This window comes from Amblyomma maculatum, chromosome 4 (genome assembly GCF_055883805.1).
Source record: "Amblyomma maculatum isolate TAMU_Amacu chromosome 4, ASM5588380v1, whole genome shotgun sequence".
NCBI lineage: Eukaryota > Metazoa > Arthropoda > Arachnida > Ixodida > Ixodidae > Amblyomma > Amblyomma maculatum.
Window position 1 is genome coordinate 148,014,371 of NC_139347.1, and position 21,563 is coordinate 148,035,933.

The 21,563-nt window shown below is 44.2% G+C and overlaps 1 protein-coding gene across 2 annotated transcripts; it reads left to right on the forward strand.

The window, feature by feature from the left end:
- Positions 1 to 746: 746 nt before the first annotated feature.
- LOC146193278 (uncharacterized) lies at positions 747 to 17,313 on the forward strand. Of its 2 annotated transcripts, XM_084602635.1 has the most exons (4): positions 747 to 1,000; positions 3,417 to 3,504; positions 7,612 to 7,709; positions 16,824 to 17,310. In XM_084602635.1, the coding sequence occupies exons 3-4, from the start codon at positions 7,620 to 7,622 to the stop codon at positions 17,061 to 17,063; spliced, it is 330 nt and encodes a 109-aa protein (XP_084458761.1). In that variant the 5' UTR covers positions 747 to 1,000; positions 3,417 to 3,504; positions 7,612 to 7,619; the 3' UTR covers positions 17,064 to 17,310. The 2 variants fall into 2 exon arrangements, with proteins under 2 accessions (XP_084458761.1, XP_084458762.1); XM_084602636.1 differs by lacking the exon at positions 3,417 to 3,504 and having other exon boundaries at positions 16,824 to 17,313.
- The last annotated feature ends 4,250 nt before the right edge of the window (positions 17,314 to 21,563 follow it).

The following is a 21,563-nucleotide window of genomic DNA, read 5'->3' on the forward strand; positions in this document are numbered from 1 at the left end:
AGCTATTTTTGCATATCGCATATCTTTCCTGATTGAGAGTTCAGGCTTTCACCCCACTGTCCTTGCTTTTGCTATAAGCTACAGGCATTCAAAAATTTCGTCACCATTAAGAGTTAAACACTGAAGTAGTGAGGCACATATCACACAAGAAATTATCGCTCTCAGGTGACCAGTTCGAGCTGACAGCCATAGATGTGGCGCCCATAAAGGAATAGCGGGCGAGCCGAATTGGGCTCGCCCACTGTTTTTTATGAGCGAGCACAATTAATTCAGCATCTTCTGTTTCCAAACAAATCACTTGATCTGTAAAACGCCGTATAGTCTTTCAATATTAACAAACAAACAATTGCCACGGTAACTGTTTATGAACAGGAGTTTTCGCAAGGAACTTGGCAATGAATTTGGGCCAAAGCTCCGGTTCGCCGAACCACAGACCGCGGTCAACCTAACGTCCATGACAAGCAAAGCACGCAGTTTGTCCAGCATCGCGAGAAAAGAAGCGAAACTCACGGTGGTCTTTCGCTAGCACTGCTAATTTTTGAATGTACAAACTACAGGCGCGTATACACGACAAACATGCAGCGTTAGCGCGTAGACGCCCGACATCGTGCTTGCCACTGTTCGGCGAGCAGCAAAGTCGTTAGGTCAGCGACTTCCGAAACCGAAACAAGTCGAAACCAGACGAGGCAGCCGAAGCGGATCGAAGTGCTAGCCGTAGCCATTATGAGTTGGTGGCGTCACGCCTTTTTCTCTTGTGTGTTGTTGGGGGCCTTGCTGCTGGCGGCTCTTTATTTCGAGATATACGAGGCACAGAGCGCAACAAAATAGCTCGTGCGATGTGCAGAAGCGTGGTAAGGTTGTGTGCATACCTGTGCAAAAAGTGTGCTCGCGTGCCCGACAGGTAGTGCGTTTCCTTTGTGCGCTCTCACTGCAAACACTACGCTGACGACGGGACTATTGGAGGGCGGCCACCACTCGGCATACATTTGACATCTCGGAGGTACGTTAATTTCCATCTTCCCTGTACATTCTCCTAAAAACTTTGCGCAGAACTGATGATGCATGCCAACACAGCGCTAGTTCGTAAACATCAAGACGCGCATGTCATTATAACATACGGTAGTTTGTTTTTGACGAGGGAAGGGTGAATGCGTTTGCAGTGTCTAGGAAAAGAGACAGTTAGTGCCAGGAGCTGCACGCTCAGAGTAGAATATGCCGTACAAATCATCACTCGTAAGACCATTGCGGGGTGCACGATGCTGGCGCCTACTGCAATTCAGCCTTCGGCAAGAATTTAGAATGGGCCAGTTCCAAGTTCCTCGACCCGGGCCTTATGTTGCGCTGCAGTTGAAGATCCGGCGCTTGTGCAGTTGCAACTACACGGATTGAATAAGTGGTAAAACCTACCTGCGTTACAACACGGCTAGATCATTATTCTTATGTTCCATAAATATTGCGGATAACGAGATATGGAGCCGGCGAACATGCGACGGCAGTATGATTCAGCAGCAACCGTACTTAAACTCCATTGTCGAGCCTTGGGTAGCAGAAGGGGAAAAAAGAAGTTTTGAGCTATTTTGAATTTTTTCGCCTGTATTGGGCTTGATATTTTCTTTTTCATACTTTGGTCGTGACTGAAGTAATCCCCAAAAACTACTAAGCGCATATAAATGACAGACACCAAACTCAGACCTTCAGTCCAGAAATGTCAGTAAGGTGTAAAGGTAATTATGCATTCAACAGTACCAATAGTATTGATTTTCTTGTTTAATTATTTACAAATGAAGCGAAAAAAAATCTTAGTGCTGAGATGCCCCATTTTCATCTTCTCTAATATGAAATGTGAATCAAAATGTGCAGTTTTTCTGTACTCAGTATACCACTGATTCATCACAGATGTGAGAATATGAAATTCATGCAAGTTTCAAAATGAGTGCATGCAGAATTCCAAGCAAAGCAAGCCTTTGCTTAAAGTATCATTCAGTTGTGGTGTTTTTGTTTAAATTTATGCATGTTTTGTAGAAGCAACGGTAGATGTTGATATGGAATTAGTGTTGTGTCTGGATCTAGATTATGAATGGCTACCACATTTATGAATTGCTTGGTTGCCACATGCACTTCCAGACATTGTTTGAACAGTCACATCACATTCTGCATTTGGCTTCTTTTTACTTTTTTGCATGGAACTGTTTCCACTTTAGAGTGTGTAGCCTTCCACAATTCATAATTGATTGGGTGAGCATGTTTTGGCATGATAAAAGGTTTGGAAGTTCGAGAGCATTGGCCCTTCATGATGCACAAGGGGCAGACTGCTTACTGCACTGGTACCACTATCTTCCTAGATTCCTAGATATCACTCATATTTCTATACAGAATACATGTTTTCAGAAATCCATATTTCTTGTCTGACTCTGCACATTCTTCAGTTGACATAATGGGAGCTAGGGACGAACTTTTGCCTTTCTTGGTGCACTGCTCCTATTTCATTTAAAGAGCCGCCACATTTTCTGTAACCCGATTTGGGGTGCAAACACTGCATTTTCATAGAGTGGTCAGGGAGCAAACTTGGTGGCCCTGTGAAGGCCATGAACAATATGCTGATGATAGGCTGCCTTTAGACTGACTGGCTTGCATTTCTCGGTGTGTTTTGTATGTGCGAGGGTTCCATAAGCTGCCACATATATTGCTTTGATTTGATGTTGATGTGACTGGCATGATTAAAAAGTAAATGTGATGATCGAAGTCTTCAGAACATTCAGAACATGCTGGGATTGTACTCCTGGCTTAAGTTGCAGACATTGTTTGCTGGTTATACCTTTGAGAGGAAATCTAGTAGATAAAGCTATGGGCAGAGTGCTTGCTTGGTATTCCAACCTAACCACCCAAACGTCACTGTTTACTGGAAACAGATTGTTCAAGCTTCCAGCCTTCCACTTGTTTACTCGTACATTGCAGTGAAGTGCATTTACGCCTTGGCACATGGCAGGCTCAGGGGCTCGTTCATCGCCACTGTACTAGGTTAGACCTCCAGTTGACTCGAAATGCCTTCTGCCATTGCCATGAAATAGTGTTTAAAAGAAGGTTCGATGACAGAAATACTGTTTGCTCTCTTAGTAGGTAAAGAAGAGTTAGCATAACATTTCTTTCGAGTTACATTACCTGGCATCTCTAGATGCGCGTTGTGCCTGCTATGGGCACTGAATTCTTGGTGTGAGATCAGAGGTTCCTGCAGAATCGCAGACTTTTATAATGCTACTTAAATTATGAGCAGATCGAGGTGATAGATGACAAGACTTTACTAATAGTCAATTCCAATCACAGGGTTTAGTGACTTACAGAACATTATTTTCTGCTCTTTTTGGAGTAACTGTATTCCAAATGCAGATCCGGAACACAGGTCCCATCTCCCAATGCAGATGGGGAGCGATTGCTGAGCCAAGATCGGTCCCTGGAGCAGTGGATTGCTCTTCCGAAATCAACAGAACCGGCTAGAAGTTTGCTTGAGTATTTGTTCAGCTGCACCTTCTATTTCCAGTAGCATGCTCTGCTGTGCTGACTGTGCCCTCTGTGCTCCATAATAGATGATTATTACTTGCCACTGCTATGAATGCAAATTGCTGTCATGAACTAGTGCTTACTCTTGAGGACAGCAAGTCTAAGAGTAGCAGTATTATGCAATAATCTTTTTTAAAGACCTCAGCTCGGAGTGTGACTAGAAGATTTTGTGCGGAAATCATCTTTATGTGCTATTCATGATCTTAAAGCCATTCCTGAACTCTGAAACAGTGAAAATGGTGAACTGCGACTTCCTTTTATTTGAGAATAGTGCCAAAGAAATTTTACCCTGCTTGCCCGCACTCGGCTATACGAAAGAATGGCATAAACTGTTGATGTAAATGTCATCCCAAGAAGCAGCGGGAGAAATGCAGACCTATTACAGGTTTAAAAACAGCTGGCACGTGTAGACGAAGCACGGGCTAGCACACAGAATAACAGGCAATTCTTCTGTCAGTTCATGGGCACCACCTACTTGCGCTGGCATGAGTTCCAAACGCAATGGGGACACAATCTGTACTGGATGCAGGTGCTCTTTTGCGGAGCAGGCAGACCACTTCACTTCTGGGATTGTAATTCACTGTATGTGCAGAGGAAAAGCAGGTGAACGTGCCTCTGCTGGCAAATGTCGCATTGCCTGCTGTCATCCTTTTTACTTTCAATATGTGCTAATGACAGGAATGCTCATAGCACAAGTAGAGTGAAGACACTGATCTGCGCCATTATGGAAATGCCGAGATGTTAGCATGGGCAAACATCTCTTTGCATCACCGCGAAGCTTGCTAAGGCTCAGTTCAATGTACAAGCAAGCTAATACAATGCGGGCATATGTCAGAGAGCTCTTTAGCTATGGGCCTACGCAACTGCTGCCATACCTTTAATGAGAACTCTTGACTAAAAAGGCAACATTTTACAAAGAGCAAAGTAAATGATAATGACTTTTTTTTTCATTTAACAAAGCTGGTGGTCACAGTGAAGAACTCATGCCACGATTGTTAATATGCCTCTACTGCCCCATTTGTAAAGCAAGCATATTGAAATTCTCGAATGAGCATGGTTACAGTCGTGAGCAGCTCTGTTAGATGTATGTCTATAAGGGTGGCATATTGTTTCATTGTTCAAAAGAATTCTAAACAATAGGTGGTTTGGAACTTAAAGGAGAAAGAACAGAGAAGTTGGCTGTAGAGGCGGAAGTACTGCAAATGGTGGGTGGTGGACAGGTGCCAAGCTGTCGGTATTTGCACTTTGCAAGGAGCCTCATGCTACTCATTAGCCGCAGCTTGGCCATACCCAGCTTATATAAGCTTGGCTTGTACAAAACATGCCTGCAAATGTAACCCTCTTCAAGGCTGCCTGCACCCTACTGTGGTGGTTTCAGTGTTTAGGGCATTTGACTAGTGAGCTGGGTGACGCGGGCTCGGTCTGAGCCGGGGTGGTTACATTTCGGTGGTAGCAAAACGCTAAGTCCCCATGTGCTGTACAGTGTCAGTGCACATTGAAGAAGTGCAGATAGTCAAAATTATCCAGAGCTACCTACTATTGCTGACCCTCATTGTCTAAGTTTCTTTGGCATGTTGAACCCTGCCATCAAATCAAGGTTGCCTACTGTTAGCGTTAGTAGATGACCTTCGTAATGCCACAAAGTCTGCTCCTCACCACTCTCCGAAATTTTGTTGTTTGCAACTCAACTCAGGTTACTTGCAGTTTGATGACCCCTTTTTCTGAAACACTAGCAGTTGACGAACTCACTCCCATGCAGTGAACTCTGAGAAAAGTGCTGATTTAGTCATAAACATTTTTTCATGAGAATTTGGTCAGTCATATGACCATTGAAAAGTCATCTGTTGATATGTTCATGTAACAAGCTAGGTAGCTTTATAGATGGCTTGGATATGATATCAGAAGTGCTATGATGGTGAGCTATGCTTAGTGTCTGCAATACCTTCATGATGAATGTGGTGAATGCAGATGACATTTTGCTCCACTTTTATTTCACCAGTGGGTGCCTGGTGAGTTGTCAGTGCAAGCTATTGAGTTTCCCTTTCTTCATGCAGTTTACAGAGCTGTGGAATCTTGATAATAGCAGAAGTATTATATTTATGGTTCACTAACTACTGTTTTTTTTTTTAAATATAAAATAAGTAAATGCGCAGTCAGCAACCCTGGAGTGCAGCGTGCTATTCACCTGGACACCATAGATATTTTAATCATGCCATACCCCTTTGTTACTTTCAGTTTTCGGTTCTACAAGTCTTGATCACGGTAGCTCATCACTATACTCGGGGATAACTGTGGCTATGCAGCTGAAGTTAGGCAGAAAGGAAGAGGCAACATACCTCTTTCCCCTTGCCATGTAGAGTGGGTTACTTCAGCCCTAGTGACCTTGCATTAACTCTCCAACTTCCTCCCTTCACTTCAGCCCAGTACACTCCTAGCCCAAATAGTGAGCAAACCACTCTTCACGGCAAGGGGACAGAAACTTTTCTCCTTTTCTTTCGTACCTAGACTCGGCTGCATAGCCCCAAAACATTGCCTCCATGTACAGCAAGATTCAATGCCACATTTCTTCTCAGTGTCAGAGCACCCTCTGCTTGCTCTGTACCGCCCTTGCAGCAGCCCAGTGTTTTGTTTACCACAGAAAATCATGTCTGTGCAAGCTGTGTTGGCATGGAGAGCTGCATATCTGAGCCAACTTTCATGCTTTATGATGAGGCTCTCATTGATTGGCTTTAAGTTCCATGAAACGTGGTCATGTGTGTTGATTAGTGTCACATGAAGTAAAATTTCACTGACTAAAATACAATCATAAGGATGTAATTTGGGTGAGTTGGTAAGGTGTCATCTTGAAAGTAGCAGCACGAAAAAACAAGGACGTGAAAAGAAGCAAGCAGATGCTAACTCGCAACTAATGTTTATTGATGCAAATAAGAAATATATAATGCCAAGCAACACTGCAAACCGCTCAGTCACCAATAAGCAGACAGCAAAACATGAATCACTAAAACTTCCGAACGGTTCCATTTGAGTAGATATAGGTAGAGGTCAACTTGGCTGTGCATTGTAAGAATGCACTGGTTGCTTTCAGTTTCTTTCTGCTGTGCACATTCTGGCTGTCATCCATTGCAAATCAGCTGAGAAATCATTGAAGCTAGACATATTTTACAACTAGGTAATGAATGTGTTAGTGAGCCATCCATCATGTTACCATGCAGTGAGTTGGGTTATCTAGATAGGGAACTGTTCTTAAATTTTAGTTACTCATGTCTTGCTTTTTGCTTATCAGTGATTGAGTGGTTTGCGTTGTTGCTCGTATTCTCTATATATTTCATGTGTGCTTCAATAAACATTAGTTGTAAGCTAGTGCCCGTATTGTCTCCTTTCATACCCTTGTTTTTTCTTGCTGCTTCTTTCAAGATAAAATACAATCTTTGCTACTTCGGTCATAAAATGAATTTTAATGAAGTTCCACATCTCTTAGAAAAGTAGTATTGTAGTTGCAGGCATGTATTAGGCGCTGCAGTACCAATTAAGGTGCTCGCTCGATGTAAAGCATAAAGAAAGGGAGGGCTTGTCTGATCTCGAACCTAGTGGGAACTGGTGGATTATGGATAGGCTGTTAAAATGCACTTGCAGTTAAGGTCAAGTAAATGCTTTTTATTTGTAACTAGGGGCACTGTGATGCCTGACTTGCTCTTTTGCCAGGCTGGCGACGAGATGGAGTGAAAGGGGTTATTTTATTTCACTGTTGGTATGTCTCGGGTGATGTCAACATTGTTTCTTCTCTGGCATTGTAGGCAATCGCCCTTCAACTAATTGAATCCCAAAGTGAAATTTTGAATAAAAAAAATAATAATTTAAGATTATTTAGCAGGCAGAGGCAAATTTCATGCAGTGACCTGCACCAGCATGTCGTGCATCATTTCAAGAAAAAAAAACAGTATTGTGGTGTTCCTACTCTGTGCCTTTATTTCTTGCTCACAAAGCCTCTGCATGTACGTGTTGCACCATATTACGTTTTCACTAATTTCTTGGGTCATGGTACTTTTTACCTTGCAGCAAGTTCCATGTGGCTTCGTAAGCAATGGCTCCTTCAAGCTCTATACCCTTTGCCGGAATTGTGCTGTGCTGTGGTGGGCAAGAAGCAGGACATTGATGTAAGTACTGAAGACATCTTTCAGTATGTGTAGTTTTTTATTTGCCTAACCCACTACTGCATTTGTGACCCCTCATGTTTATTTTGACATTTAGGTTTATTCAGTGTTTTCTTTGCTTGCTGCCGTTGCTTATTGGCTATGACATTTGGCTGTTGAGTTTGAGAATGCGGAGTGGAATGGTGCCTGTGGCCTGTTGATATAGGCAAAATGCAAATTTGCCTGCCCACATTTGGTGCCACTGCATAGCTTGAAGAACTTTTGTGGAAGAGGGCTCTGGAAATTAACCCAGAGCCCTCCTTCTTGATGTCTCTCATAGCTCATGTTCAGCTTTAGAGTAATAAAAGGACATTGAGGACAAGCTGAAGCTGTCTTTTATTATAAATTACTGCATTCTATCCACTAAAGTGCTACTTACTGAAAATGCGAGCTTACTTTAAGATAGGAAAAGCCAGAAGTTTTGAAACAGATGTCATTACCAGCTGATTTCATAAGTTCTACGTGATGCATCCATACTTTATTGGGCACAGGCCCCAGAGGCTGGGCTGGTAAGCCATTCCCTTCAATATGATGATCATGGAGTGTGGTTTACACAGGCCTTTGATATCATTGAGTACGCTTGGTTTTCAGGAACTATTTCAAGGAGCTTTGGAACTCCTGAAATTATTTGCTGCTTAAAATTCTCAAAAAAAATTGCATGGTTTTTCTCTAAACGCAAGCCTACATGAAAACTAAAAGTGCACTTCAGAGGGAACAATCGAAGAGAGCATGAGCCTATATAATATAAACCCAAAGTGACAGCCTGGCATGCGTCTAGACCATGGTTACAGGTGGCTCTCTTTTTCGCAGTTGCCACCTCTCTTGTCCCTATTTAATTTTTCTTTTTTTCAGCATGTTTGTCTTTGTTTTCCTAAATTTCACACATTTATGCAGAACTACTGTGAATAAATTTTTCTCAAATTGGAACTCCTTGAAGACCTTTCTGGAGGGTTATTTTTCTGGTCTTCCTGTCTTCAACTAGACCCGTTGATGGCTGCTTTCTTATAAATCAGCTCTGACAAATTTCCTCTCTAAAAGGCCCCCCTGCACTTTTTTGGTAGCTAAACTGAGTGCGAATATAATTTGTATGTAAAGTGAAAAGAGAAAACAGGGGAGTGTTATTGATAATACTATGCCATATGTAATCATAGACCATGATTGAAGTATGGGGTTTTTCTGGCAGAATATTTCTGCAATGCTTCTCTGCTCAGCGCAAACCCCTTCACTGTGGCGGCCAAACCTGTTTTGGGGGCAGAAATAGGTGGCTGCCAGGAGACATTTCTTGTGACAATGACCACATCCGTTACCTGCTCCACTCAGTAACAAAATTCATAACCCCCCCCCCCCCACTTCCGCCCTTCTGGTTTTCAATAGTGAAGGCATGCTTCTCGTCAGATTCGTGCATAACATGAGGTTTGATGCAGAAATATTCAGCATTGCACCCAACTTCTGCCCCAAAGGGAATTGGGAGGATATTTTTGCATGTCTTCAGTGCACAATCATGTGATACATCAGTGACATAGCCTATGTGTTACGTACACATATCTTGTGGAGTTTGTATTCTTTTTTTCCTTGAGAGAGAAGCGCTGCTCAGTCAAAAAGCATGATGCAAGGGAATTTAGAGTGAGCGCCGATTCTGTGCATTTGCTATCTTTTGCTTAGCTTTCATTCTTTTTCTTCCGGTGGTTTAGTGGCGTTGGTGGTATTCGAGCAATGCAAGGACACGGAGTCAAGAGTGTTCTTCTTCACAGTGGGCTGCAGGGATTGTGCATTTGTTTTCCTCATTGTAATGAAAACGTGCAAGGCTAGTGCATGAGTTACTTGCACACACGCACACCACACACATGCTGTTTTGCAATGGCAGAAAAGAAATAACTGTCAAGACTGAGAGCATCTTCTAAGGGCACATAAACGTTGGTGTTTGAAGTTAAGTTGTAAATTCATAAAAGATGTGGCTTAGCTTATGAACCAACAATTTTGCGGCACTATCGTTTCACACAACGGGTTTAACTTAAGGTACAAGGGTGGCCGATCGAGCCCTGTGCTCTAACGTGCTGCGCACAGAAGCAATCAAATCTTGAGCGCTCCCTATACTGCTGCTCAGGTCAAAGCAACCCAAACCTCATTGAAACAAAAGTGACGTGGCTATGTCACTCCTGCATGTCCTGCATGGGCTTTTTTTTTCATTCTACTGGGAGAGAGTGAGAAAAGGGTTGCCTGGTCTGTGCGTGAAGGACGCAAGGGTGCTGGGATGTTGGTCCTTTAAAATGAGTGGCGGGTGGGAAGGGGGAGTGGAGGTAATGGGAGGGGAGTCTAGCTGTCCTGCGAGCTAAACGCACAGCAGTATGCATGCTTTCTTTTTTTTTATTTAGCAGTGCGGAAAAAATGAATGAATCGAGGGGGGGGGGGGCAGGCTGGCCAACGCAGGCAGCACGGTTTCAAGTGAGTGATGGCTTGGAGCTGCCTCGGCAAAGCACAGAGCAGTGTGCATGCTTGCTTTTTTTTTTGTAGCACCGAAGGTTTGACTGCTTCTGTGTCCGCACATGGGCTGGTTTTGTACCTTGAGTTAAGCCCCCCATGTGATACAAGCCTGAGTCGCTTTGGGGCGTTAAACCCCATAAAGCAAACCTTATGTGAAACATCTTGTATAATTCCATTGCTTAATCCAAACGTCAAAGTTTACGTGCCCTTTAGAAGATGCTCTGTCTTGACAGAATTACTTTTTTTTTGCGCCACTACAAAACTGCATGTGTATGGGCACGTATGGGCATGCGTGTGTGCAAATAACTCTCACTCTGGTACTCAATATATATGCAGCCCCGCACACGGCAAGTACTCTTGCACATTTTTTTTAGACTGCAGAACACAAACGCACCATCCCGGTGACATGCTGTGAAAAAACAGACTCACGACTCCAGAATCCCGCATCGCATTGCATACCAGCTGTTCCACCAAACTATCGGAAGAAACAGAACGAAAACAAAAAATTGCAAACGCACAGAATCGGTGCGCACTACACTCCTGCGCATCGCGTCTTTTGACTAAGCAGCATGCCTCTGTAAAAAAAAAAAATCTAGGAGATATGTGTATGTGACATATAGGCTACATCACCCATGTATCACGTGACTGTGCACCCAAGATGTGCAAAAATATTCTCCCACAAGGATTTTGCTATATAATATAGGTGACGCATTGAGTTTTGCAAAGGGTCCAAGTAGGTCATTGTGCTCCTACTTTCTCCCTGGCCAATTCAAGGGGTGAGAGGCACCTAAGAGCACAATTACCTACTATAATCTATATGATCTCGAATGGGCCAGGTGCAGCAGACAGCTTGTGAGATTGAGTATAGTGACAGGAAATCTTGACTTCATAAGAATACATTGACTTCAACTCCACGTAGCCCTGAATGCCTGCTTTTCATTTATTGGCAGTTATGTGACCTTGAGGGTTCATAGACTGGCACTCAACTTGTAAACACTTGACATCTTATCATTTGTTCTCTCTGTGGGCTTTGTTCTGCGGGTTTACAAGCTTTTTACTAAAGTGGATACAGTGAGTATGCACAGATCGGTTCTCTGAAGCATTGGCTGAGTGACAGCCCAGGTCAAACCTGGTTAACTTAGAACTTCTAGCACATTATTTTTTCTGGGTATGGCTTTGGTATTCCTCCTGACATCCCAGCTTCTGACACCTAGTAGGCATAATCATTGTCTATCACTAACTCCAGTGCTGTAGTTGATCATCACATACTTCTGCGGTGCTGCACATTTTAAGTTGTCGCTGTATATGAGCAGTGTTTCAGAACCTACTTAGTGCAGAGCTACGGTACAAATTTGAGGACTAATAGTAAGTTTGCTCTGCTTGGTGGCTTCCACAGACAAGGACACACTTGTGGGGAAGGCATGTTGCATACATACCTGCAGCCAACCCTTCCGACTTTTTAGAAGACTTCAGATGTTTGACCAAACTTTCTGATTGCACGATCACTGCCCTAAATCTTCCGATAAGGGGCTTCTGCCTGCAAAGAATGGCTTTTGCGGAACCAGCACAGAGGAATCAGCAGCCGCATTATAATTTCAAGCATCTCCATCAGAGGCCACACTAGCACCATCGGCATCATTGGCTAAGCAGGAAATCAATCAAAACAGACTTTAGCCGAGCAAGAGTAGGTGTCGCTGGCTGCGAAAACAGTTGGTGTACTGCGCTTCTTGTAGGCAGTGATGCACAGCTAATGCAGCCACAGTAGATATAGATGCTGTGCTGGCTTTGCTTTCGATCTCAGCTAAGGGCAGCCACTCAGTGTACTTGAGTTTAAAGGCTTTGCCCAAATGTCATGTTATCTGATCCTTCTGATTGAGCTCAGCCGCATGCCTTATGTTACTAAGCTGCTCTATGCTCAGCAATGGCGTGATTGCTCTTTTTTTTCGGAACCAACGCTGCCAACGACGGTCACGGATGAAATTACGTGTAAATGGGCTAGTTATGGTTTTGCATTAAAAAATTTAAACAGCGCCCCGATGGTACTGAGAGAAAACTGGTGGTGGGCATGCAGATCAGTTTTGCGCTGGCTATAGAGACGTAGTGAGAACATTTGGTGGCGGCCTGCAGATATCTCGACGGACGCACACCTTTAGACATGCATTGCATGCTTGCTGCTGCATGTTTTTATGCTTAGGATGTTCAGATTAGGACGCATCAGACACTGCCTGAAAGTAGCAGCCGCCTCCCCGTTTTGTACACAAATGCTGCCTCCTCCCCCCCCCCCCCCCCCATTTTTGCAGTCTTCCCATTTTTGGCCTTAGCAAGTATGTGTTGAAAATCAGTATGCAGAAGACTAAGGTAATGTTCAACAGCCTCGGGAAGGAACAGCAGTTTACATTAGGTAGCGAAATACTGGAAGTAGTAGGCGAATATGTCTACTTAGGACAGGTAGTAACCGCAGATCCGGACCACGAAAAGGAAATAATAAGAAGAATAAGATTGGGATGGAGCGCATTTGACAAGCACTCTCAGATTATGACTAGCAGCTTACCGGTATCGCTCAAGAGGAAAGTATACTACAGTTGCATCTTGCCTGTACTCACCTATGGGGCTGAAATGTGGAGGCTAACCAAGAGAGTTCTACTTAAGTTGAGGACAACCCAGAGGGCTATGGAACGAAAAATGGTAGGGGTAACATTAAGAGATAGAAAGCGTGCAGAGTGGGTCAGAGAAATAACTCAAGTTACCGACATTCTAGTAGAAATTAAGAAGAAGAAATTGACATGGGCAGGACATGTAGTGCGAAGAGAGGATAACTGATGGTCGCTGAGGGTAACAAACTGGATTCCAAGGGAAGGAAAGCGTAGCAGGGGGCGGCAGAAAGTTAGGTGGGCGGATGAGATTAAGAAGTTCGCAGGGGTCAAGTGGACGCAGCTAGCACAGACACGGGTTAAGTGGAGAAATATGGGAGAGGCCTTCGCCCTGCAGTGGATATAATCAGGCTGATGATGATGATGAAGAAGTACGTGTAAAGGAAGCTGGGGCCACTAGTAGCGCGATTGAGCCTTGTGAACAATGTCAACATCTGTGCTACAGGCATCAATGGCTTGCTTGTCACATCAGGGTACTATGTACTCTACGGACACACGGTGCTGTCAAAGCGGTTGGTTCACTTGTTCTGTAGAGACATATTCACGGTAGGCAGAAGGCATGGCTTTTCAAGTGCAGTGACCATTGTGGCTCCAAGCTTTGTTTGGAAACTGAAATCAGCGAGTTGAATTTGTTGGTTTGGGTGTATATGTAGCGAAGAAGCACGCATATTTTCTTCCCTCTCCCCTGAGCCCTGCAAGCTTAAAGATCAAGTGTAGCAGCAACTTCAAATCAAATCTTAATAAACAAATTTGGTCACTGAATTTCACAGCATTTCTCAATGCATATGTCATGTTCTACATGAACAATATCACAGCAGCAGCGACATTTTGCCTAACATTAAGCGTTTTCAGCTGTTTTTCACAGCTGCCTTTTCATGCAGCCTGGGAAACGTTCTGTTAGCCTGTGAATATCGAGTTTGCTTCTGAATGTTCAGAGGACTTGACATTAGGACATGAGTGTTTTGCGTGTGGAATAGTTAATTCAAATTTTACCCTTGTGGCCAAATTCAAAAACATGTCTCCACTCGACGCTACCTCAGCTCCATAAAGTGCAGAAAACAGTCTTTTCTCTACTTAAGGTTCAGTTCAGATTCTTGAATGCTTTTCAGCATTTCTTCCGACTTACCCTTCAGAAATATTTCTCCACTCCAGACAGCACAAGTGGCATACGGGGCAAGACTAATGGCGAATTCGAGCGGGAGAGCAGGCGCCCTCGAGAGCACATCGAAAGTGCTCTCAGACAAGTGGGTGCCCTCCAGTGGTAGAGCAGGAGTAGAATCGCTGGCTTCCAATGGTAGAAGAGGAGGTCTTTTCCTTTGCTGAGAGCACCTGAATGCACTCCCGGCTGCTCCCTCATCTAAAGCGAGTGTAGAGGAAGTCACATGACATAAAGCGGTGTATCCGCACCATCTTTTTTCTTTTCTCAAGTCGGTGACGCTCTAAATGGTGGCTGCAAAGCATTGCTCAGGTTTGAGAGTCACTGCTGGCATCGAAAGGGCCAAAGGAGGTAGATCGCCGCGCTGTGAGAACAAAGGCATGCAAAGCAGTTCTACATGGAGTGTTTGCTTCTCCTCGGGTTGCAACTGCTGCTACTGCGGGTAGGCGGAGAATGCTGGGGAGGGAAGTGCGGTCACAATGGTCGTGGCGTACTGCTCTCGACACGCAGAGAGCGTTCCCGTGGGAGGAAAATTACACCCTCGCTCGGCGTGCTCCTGTACTTCTCTGTACTGCACCTCTGCTCTCGTCCCCTCAACCGAATGGGCCATAAGGCCAAAATTTGGCCTGGAAAGTGCATGCCACTACGTGTAACATGCTCATTTTCTAATGCCAAGTCCTTGTGAACAGCATCCACAAGCTGCCTCAAGAGTCACAGGCTAGTAGGCTGTGGCGGCCGCTTTTCGATGGAGACTAAAAGCAAGGCGCCCATGTGCGGTGCGACATCAGTGCACGTTAAAGAACTCCAGGTGGTTGAAATTTCTGCAGTCCTCCACTACAGCATTTCTCATAGCCTGAGTCGCTTTTGGACGTTAAAAAAAAAAGTCACAGCCTAGTAAAATATGTTTTGCAGACTGCATGAACAAGTCAGCTGTGAAAAATGGCTGAAAACAATTCACATCTATCAACATTCACTGCCAGTGACATATGGCTGATGTAGAACAGGATTTAGGCATTGAGAACTGCTCGAACGGCTGTGAACTCTAGTGACCTAGTTGCATATTTGCCCTCTGAGTGCTCAGCGGCGAGCGTTGCGCACATGTGAGGTTCAAAGAAGCATGTTATAGCGCATGCACCCAAGCCAACAAATTTGTCTTTCCAGAAGCAAATGCCGCTTCTGTTTCCAAGCAAGCTAGGAGCTTTAATTTTAAGCGCACTTGAAAAGCCATGCCTTCCACCAACTGCAAATATCTCTCCACAGCTAAAAAGACAGAATTGACCCCCCCCCCCCCTTCAGTACTGCATCTAGACATACAAGTATATTTGAGGCAATCAGAAATCCATTGATGTGTGCAGCAGAGGTGTTCCATGGCACAACTGCACCTCCGGTACCTCGCTGTCTTCCTATTTACAATATGACATTCCCCACGATTGCACCACTGTCCACAGTGGTTCACAGAAACCACTGCACATGTTTCATTTGCTGTTAGCCATCAAATGCTTTCTGCAACTTGGCACTCGGCGTGCTCTGAAATGTTGCTAAGGTATCTGGTGATGACTTGAAATGTGTTTACACCACAGTAGCATAATGCGATGATCAACTACAGCATTGAAATCTGCAACTGACGATAGTTATCCATGCTCAACGTCAGCCGCAGAAACTTAGGAGGCTTTTCTTGGTCATACTTGAAACGATGTTTCAGTATTTTCGCGTCAGATTGAGGTTCTCGGAGCCAATGCTTCAGAGAGTGGGTCTGTGAATCCTTATTTTATCCACTTTCATGAAAGGCTTGGTATGCAGTAGAACGAAGTCTGCACAGTGTGTGAAAGCTGCGATGCCCCATGTTTGCAAGTGGAAGTCTAGGTGTCCCCATAGTAGTGTCATTGCCACTTATAGATGCTCTGTTTTCTCATGCACTCGAGGAGCAATTCAAGTGGAGCTTCATTTCAAAAAAAAAAAAAGGGCCTCGAGGACCGCTTGGAGTAAAGGTGTTAGTCAAGGCATGTTTGTGAATATCAGTTAACCTGATCCCTATGCACTGTTTCCACTGCCTCGGGTGGTTAGGGTATTTCTCGACCTTATTGGAAGGAAGGCTGAGCGGCCGTCATGAATCCTAACCAAGCTTTTAGTAAACTTGGGGAGAGTTGTGCCACTTCTACATGGCATTCTCGATCACCATTCAAAGATTCCATCATCTCACTAAGCTCTTGTACCCCGCTATTGCCATTGATAATTCGCTGCTGGGCTCAAGTAATACTCGTGCACTTTTGAAGATGTGTTATCAACTGTTTTTGTACAAGTTGCAATGATGATATACTTTCCGTACTGTTCTGTGTGCAATTTTGTTTTTCTTCTATGACCATATATGTAGAATTGCATAATCTTTCATTTCAGGTTTGGTTTTATTCCTAGCTCTGTGTGCTAAGCCATATCTAGAATGCACACTTTTATTTCTCAAAGTCCAGTCTCCAGTTCTGGACTGCTCTGTTCACTCTAGTTATTGTAGCTTTCCATGAAGCAGTGCTCAGATGTCTTTGATTGATAGGATATGGTTCAAAGACCCTTGAAATATCTGTTCGACTAAGGTATTAGATTTTGTGATGGACTGATGCTGAACGCCTGTATTCTTGTGTCAGTTCGTCATATTTCTGTAGTTCAGGATCGAAACTTTTTTAATTGTTATCAATTAAAAATAGAGCACCTAATTACCCCTTTCTCAGAATGTTTTGTAAAGACAGCTGAATTTTCGGATTTTGGAATATAGTCCTGCTTTTTTTTTGCATTTTGCAGATGTCGCACAGCGAAAACCTGTATCCAAGCTCGAATCCAACAGGCCAAGAGCAGCTGAAGAAGGAAACCTGCATCCAAGCTCGAACCTGGTGGACCGAAAGCAGATGTTTTGTGACCACACTGTATCAGCCAATAAAGCCAATCCAGGTGACCACATGTATCTTTTGGAAGCTTGCATTCTTTGCACTTGAGACTCATCTCATGGAGAGCATCATTTCTGCAAAACATTTTGTGTCATAACTGTAGCAGAAACTGATTGAGGCCTTGCACAAGGCCTAAAGCTGGCATATTAGTATTATGCACAACACAAACATGAGGTGTGATGTAGGAGCCTTGCAACCATGCAGAGTATCACCATAGCATGGTAGCATTCCCATGCCGAATGTCTCATCGTTTGAGATCAGACTAATGTCTTGCACCTTCAGAGTGCACTCATTCCTTGCACTAAAGGCCCTAATATAGTCCGACGTTTTCGACGCAACTGGCTAAGTCTGCGACGTCAGCCACGGCACGTCGGCCATGACGGGCGCGTCAAAAAACTGCCGCTTATACAGGATGGCGCGGCTGGCGTGCCCGATGCCGCGGCGCGCATGCGCACAAGACGCCCTCGAGGGCTGGTACATTTTTGGGGTGCATTTTCGAGCAGATGATAGGGCACCTACAGGGGCCTGGCTGCAGCCTATCAAGGCACTAATTACTATTGTGATGAAGGCAATGACGCGATGTGTTTACTGCGAATGTTCAAATGGCACAAAGCATTTACAGGCAGCCGTGGAGACGTCCAGCCCAGCAACGGCCTGAGCCCGCGTCGACGACGGCTACAGACGGAACGATGATTGTGTACGTGCGTGTTTTACTGAAAACTAATCAAAATTTAAGTGTATGTACGATTACAGAGGAGTTAGAGATTACACAGTAATGAGGATCACATCCTCGGCTGGCTGCAGCTCCTGTAGAATTCCATAAATTTCGCGAATTCCCTGGTTGTTGAGCCGCTGACGTTCCGTGAGGCCAAATCGAGTACGGCCTTCGATTCCGGCGTGTACCGGTCACAACTCTATGCGAAGCCGCTTCCGCAGTTTTTGGTATTCTTCCAATGAATGTACTGCAGATAAGTGAAACAACACCATCGTTACACCTTCTAGAGCAATGCATTAAAACGAGCATGATACACACACCGCAGCGAAGAACTCACAGCTGTGCCCAGCCGCACTACTGACAGTTTGCATCCCAGGCATTTTTCTTTCCTTTGAACGTCTGTGTATAGTCAATCCGCTTGGTATCATTAACGCAGGGCTGCCCTCGAATTCCTTCTAGCAGCTTTTCCGCAACAGTGTCTGAAATGCGCGCGTGGTTATAGCGCAGTCTCTGTCTACATGCAAGCCGCCATCTTCACTGCACGTGAGGAATGCTGGGATGGATGGCCGACGCGGCTGAGGCGGTCGGCGAGAAATAGGCGAGATTCTGTTTGCGCGTCAGCGACGTTGGGCCGCGTCGGCTCGCGCTCGCTACGTCCATCACGCCGTGACGTTGGACTATAGACCTCGGTTTTTCGCCGACGTAACGTCGCGGAGGGCGACGTGCGCGCGCGCGTTACGTCGGACTATATTGGGGCCTTAAGTGAGTGCCCACATCCATGCACTCTGAATGTTGATAGCTATGCACAAATTTTGCCACACACACACGGGTACAAAAATCTTCACAGTGTGCACGCCTTCGCGCCGTGAACACGTTGCACGTTCTCCCACCGTGCACACGTCGCACATCCTCGCTCGCACATTCTCGCTCGCACATTCTCGCTCGCACATCCTCGAATCGCAAATTCTCGAATCGCACATCCTCGCACGCACAAACTCGCGCTGTGCGGGTCAATAACCACGCACAGATAATCACGCAGAGCCTCGCACAATATTTTCAGTAGGGATTCCAAGGGAAGGAAAGCGTAGCAGGGGGCGGCAGAAAGTTAGGTAGGCGGATGAGGTTAAGAAGTTCGCAGGGGTCAAGTGGATGCAGCTTGCATAGAACCGGATTAAGTGGAGAAATATGGGAGAGGCCTTCACCCTGCAGTGGGTATAGTCAGGCTCATGAGGATGAAAGTGAAGACAAGGTTAAAAGCTAGCACTGCGGCCGAATGCTGATGAAGCAAAACAGCTTGCTTCCTGCTCCTTCATTGTGAGAGACTGGAGTCCATGACGCAGAATATGAGCGTACTTGAGAATCGCGGCACCAAACCAAGGCATGTGATCGCAGTGAGAAGTATGCGTGTGCAATCTATACGTGCGCAAGTACATCGCATTCTCCTCTTCGCTGTTCGCCAGGTTCGGTATTCAAAGCTATTCGATATGTTATAAATGCCATGAAGAGGCCCGGAGAAACTTCTGGAGAGAAACTTCTCCAGAAAAGTAACAACGCTTTCACATTAATATAAACATAGTAAAGTGTTCCCGGCGCTTAATACAGTCTCTGGGCGATTATGCTTATGAAAAGAAGGTTTTTACAGCCATTGTTTCTAAATTGCTACATTGAAATAAAGCAGAGGCAGTCCATAATTTATGTAAAAGGAGCGTAGCTGAATAAAGTTCATTTTTGACGTAGCGTAATTGTAGCGCACTAGTGCAAAAGTATCTTAATTAGAAAGCAGCTAGATCCCCTCGACACGCTCTTTCCCATATTTCAGTAGAAAGGCAAAGTTTTTACAGGAGACGAAAATATTTACAGAACTCTTCCTTCTCAAAATAAACGCTTTGACATGCGATGTGAGCATCAACTTTAAAATCAGCGGCTTAATCAATATGCGAAACACTACGTGCATTATATTTACATGCGAAAAAATGTGATCGCCAGTGCATCACTCTCATGACTGGCTATTTGGATCCTAGGCGGACAGATATTCACCGGTTGAATACGGTGAAAAGTTTTTGGGTATTTGACGCTGCCAGAAAATTCTGAGGCGTAACCTCATCACGTAACTGCTCTAGTGCAAGACACGCGCTTTCTGGTGGAACTAACAATATCTATCTAGCTTTTAGCTTGTGCTTGTATCATACCTACGAAAATTATGTTTTCACATTCTAAGTGCTGTAAATTACAATATGCATACCTTAATTCTGGCACAGAGAGAACCACGAGACCCAGAGCTTCAGTCACTTGTTAATATTTTTTCTTGCGTTTAAAAGCGCGAATTCTCTGGAAAGCCTGCCAAAAAAATTAAACAGGCTGTTCAAGCATACGACAAACACATGACCGTACTCAGTGCAAAGCCACGCGCCTTTATCTAATTTTGTGTTGTGATTTATGGCGCATAAGCAGCTCAGGCTAGGATTGGCCAAGCATGATAGCCAAGCATTCTACCCAAGAAGCAATGTGGGAATGAATAAGATATGTTTTTCTTCCTTTGTTCTTCAAGATATGGTAGGAGAATAAAATGTGGCTTATCTTGGGCTCACGTCCACTGCCTGCACATGTTGGTGTTACTCTTTCTTTAAAATGAAGTTGCGTGTCGGATGCAGTTGCGACCCAAAATTGCTTCGATGGCTCGTTTCTGATGACTGCAGGATTTGCATAATTGATGATTGGCTTCACAAAAAATCGTTTGCTGTTCATTCAATTCTCCTGAAACGTTTGCTATTTTTCTCTGAATTTCATTGACAAATCTATACATATCTACTATGGGCAGTCCAGCAGGCCCGGGGTGCGCTCGAAAAGCACAAGCCTCACAACCCACCAAAAACGGGCCAAATGAGGTAGTGCAGAGTAGGGCTCAACCCCGGGTAGACGCTTGGCCAGCGTCACGACGCTTTAACCCGTCGTTTGCCGGCTCCCTAGTAAAGTCATACATACATACATACATACATACATACATACATACATACATACATACATACATACATACATACATACATACATACATACATACATACATACATACATACATACATACATACATACATACATACATACATACATACATACATACATACATACATACATACATACATACATACATACATACATACATACATACATACATACATACATATCTTTAGTCAGCGTGATTACTTTTTTCTTCAGCATAGAGTGCCGCTGCAGAGTATTGATCAGATGTCTAGGACTGATTACAATTGTACCCTACGGTATTTAATTTCATGACTTTGTGTTTAGGCTGCAGTTACCAATGTATTATTGTTCCGACTAATGGTTCTGTTCCATTTGTGAGTGCAACTGTAACTAAAATGAAAGATTCGCTGCAGAATATACGCTTTCCCTCGTTGTTGTTTACTTCTTTTCTACAACTAAGAAGAGGGTGTTGCATTCGGCAGTAAAATCAGATGCAGAGTGAGGTAACCTGTTTCTTCGTTCGTGCATGTTTCCCACTACAGCGCTAATTACATATGTAGCCATTTTAGAATCATCGGTATAGAATGGAATGTTATTTTCACATTTACTTTAAACTCTTGTATGCGTTCTGCTGTACTTCTTTGTTATTTCAATTTGTATTAGTGTCAGGTTTCATATAGAGGGGAAGGTGTACCAAGGTGCAATATGTTCATGATTGTGGGCAATATGACTTGAGGTTCATACGTCTATACATGAAGTTGTGGGTATTTTTTGAAATGGGAGAAGTAGTCTAATTGTTTTAGGCTTTTATTAATTAGTTTTAGCATGTGAACGGTCTATTTTCGGCAACAGATGTAGTCCGGGAGTGATTGGATCCTCAGAATGTATGAGCATGTGGGTGTA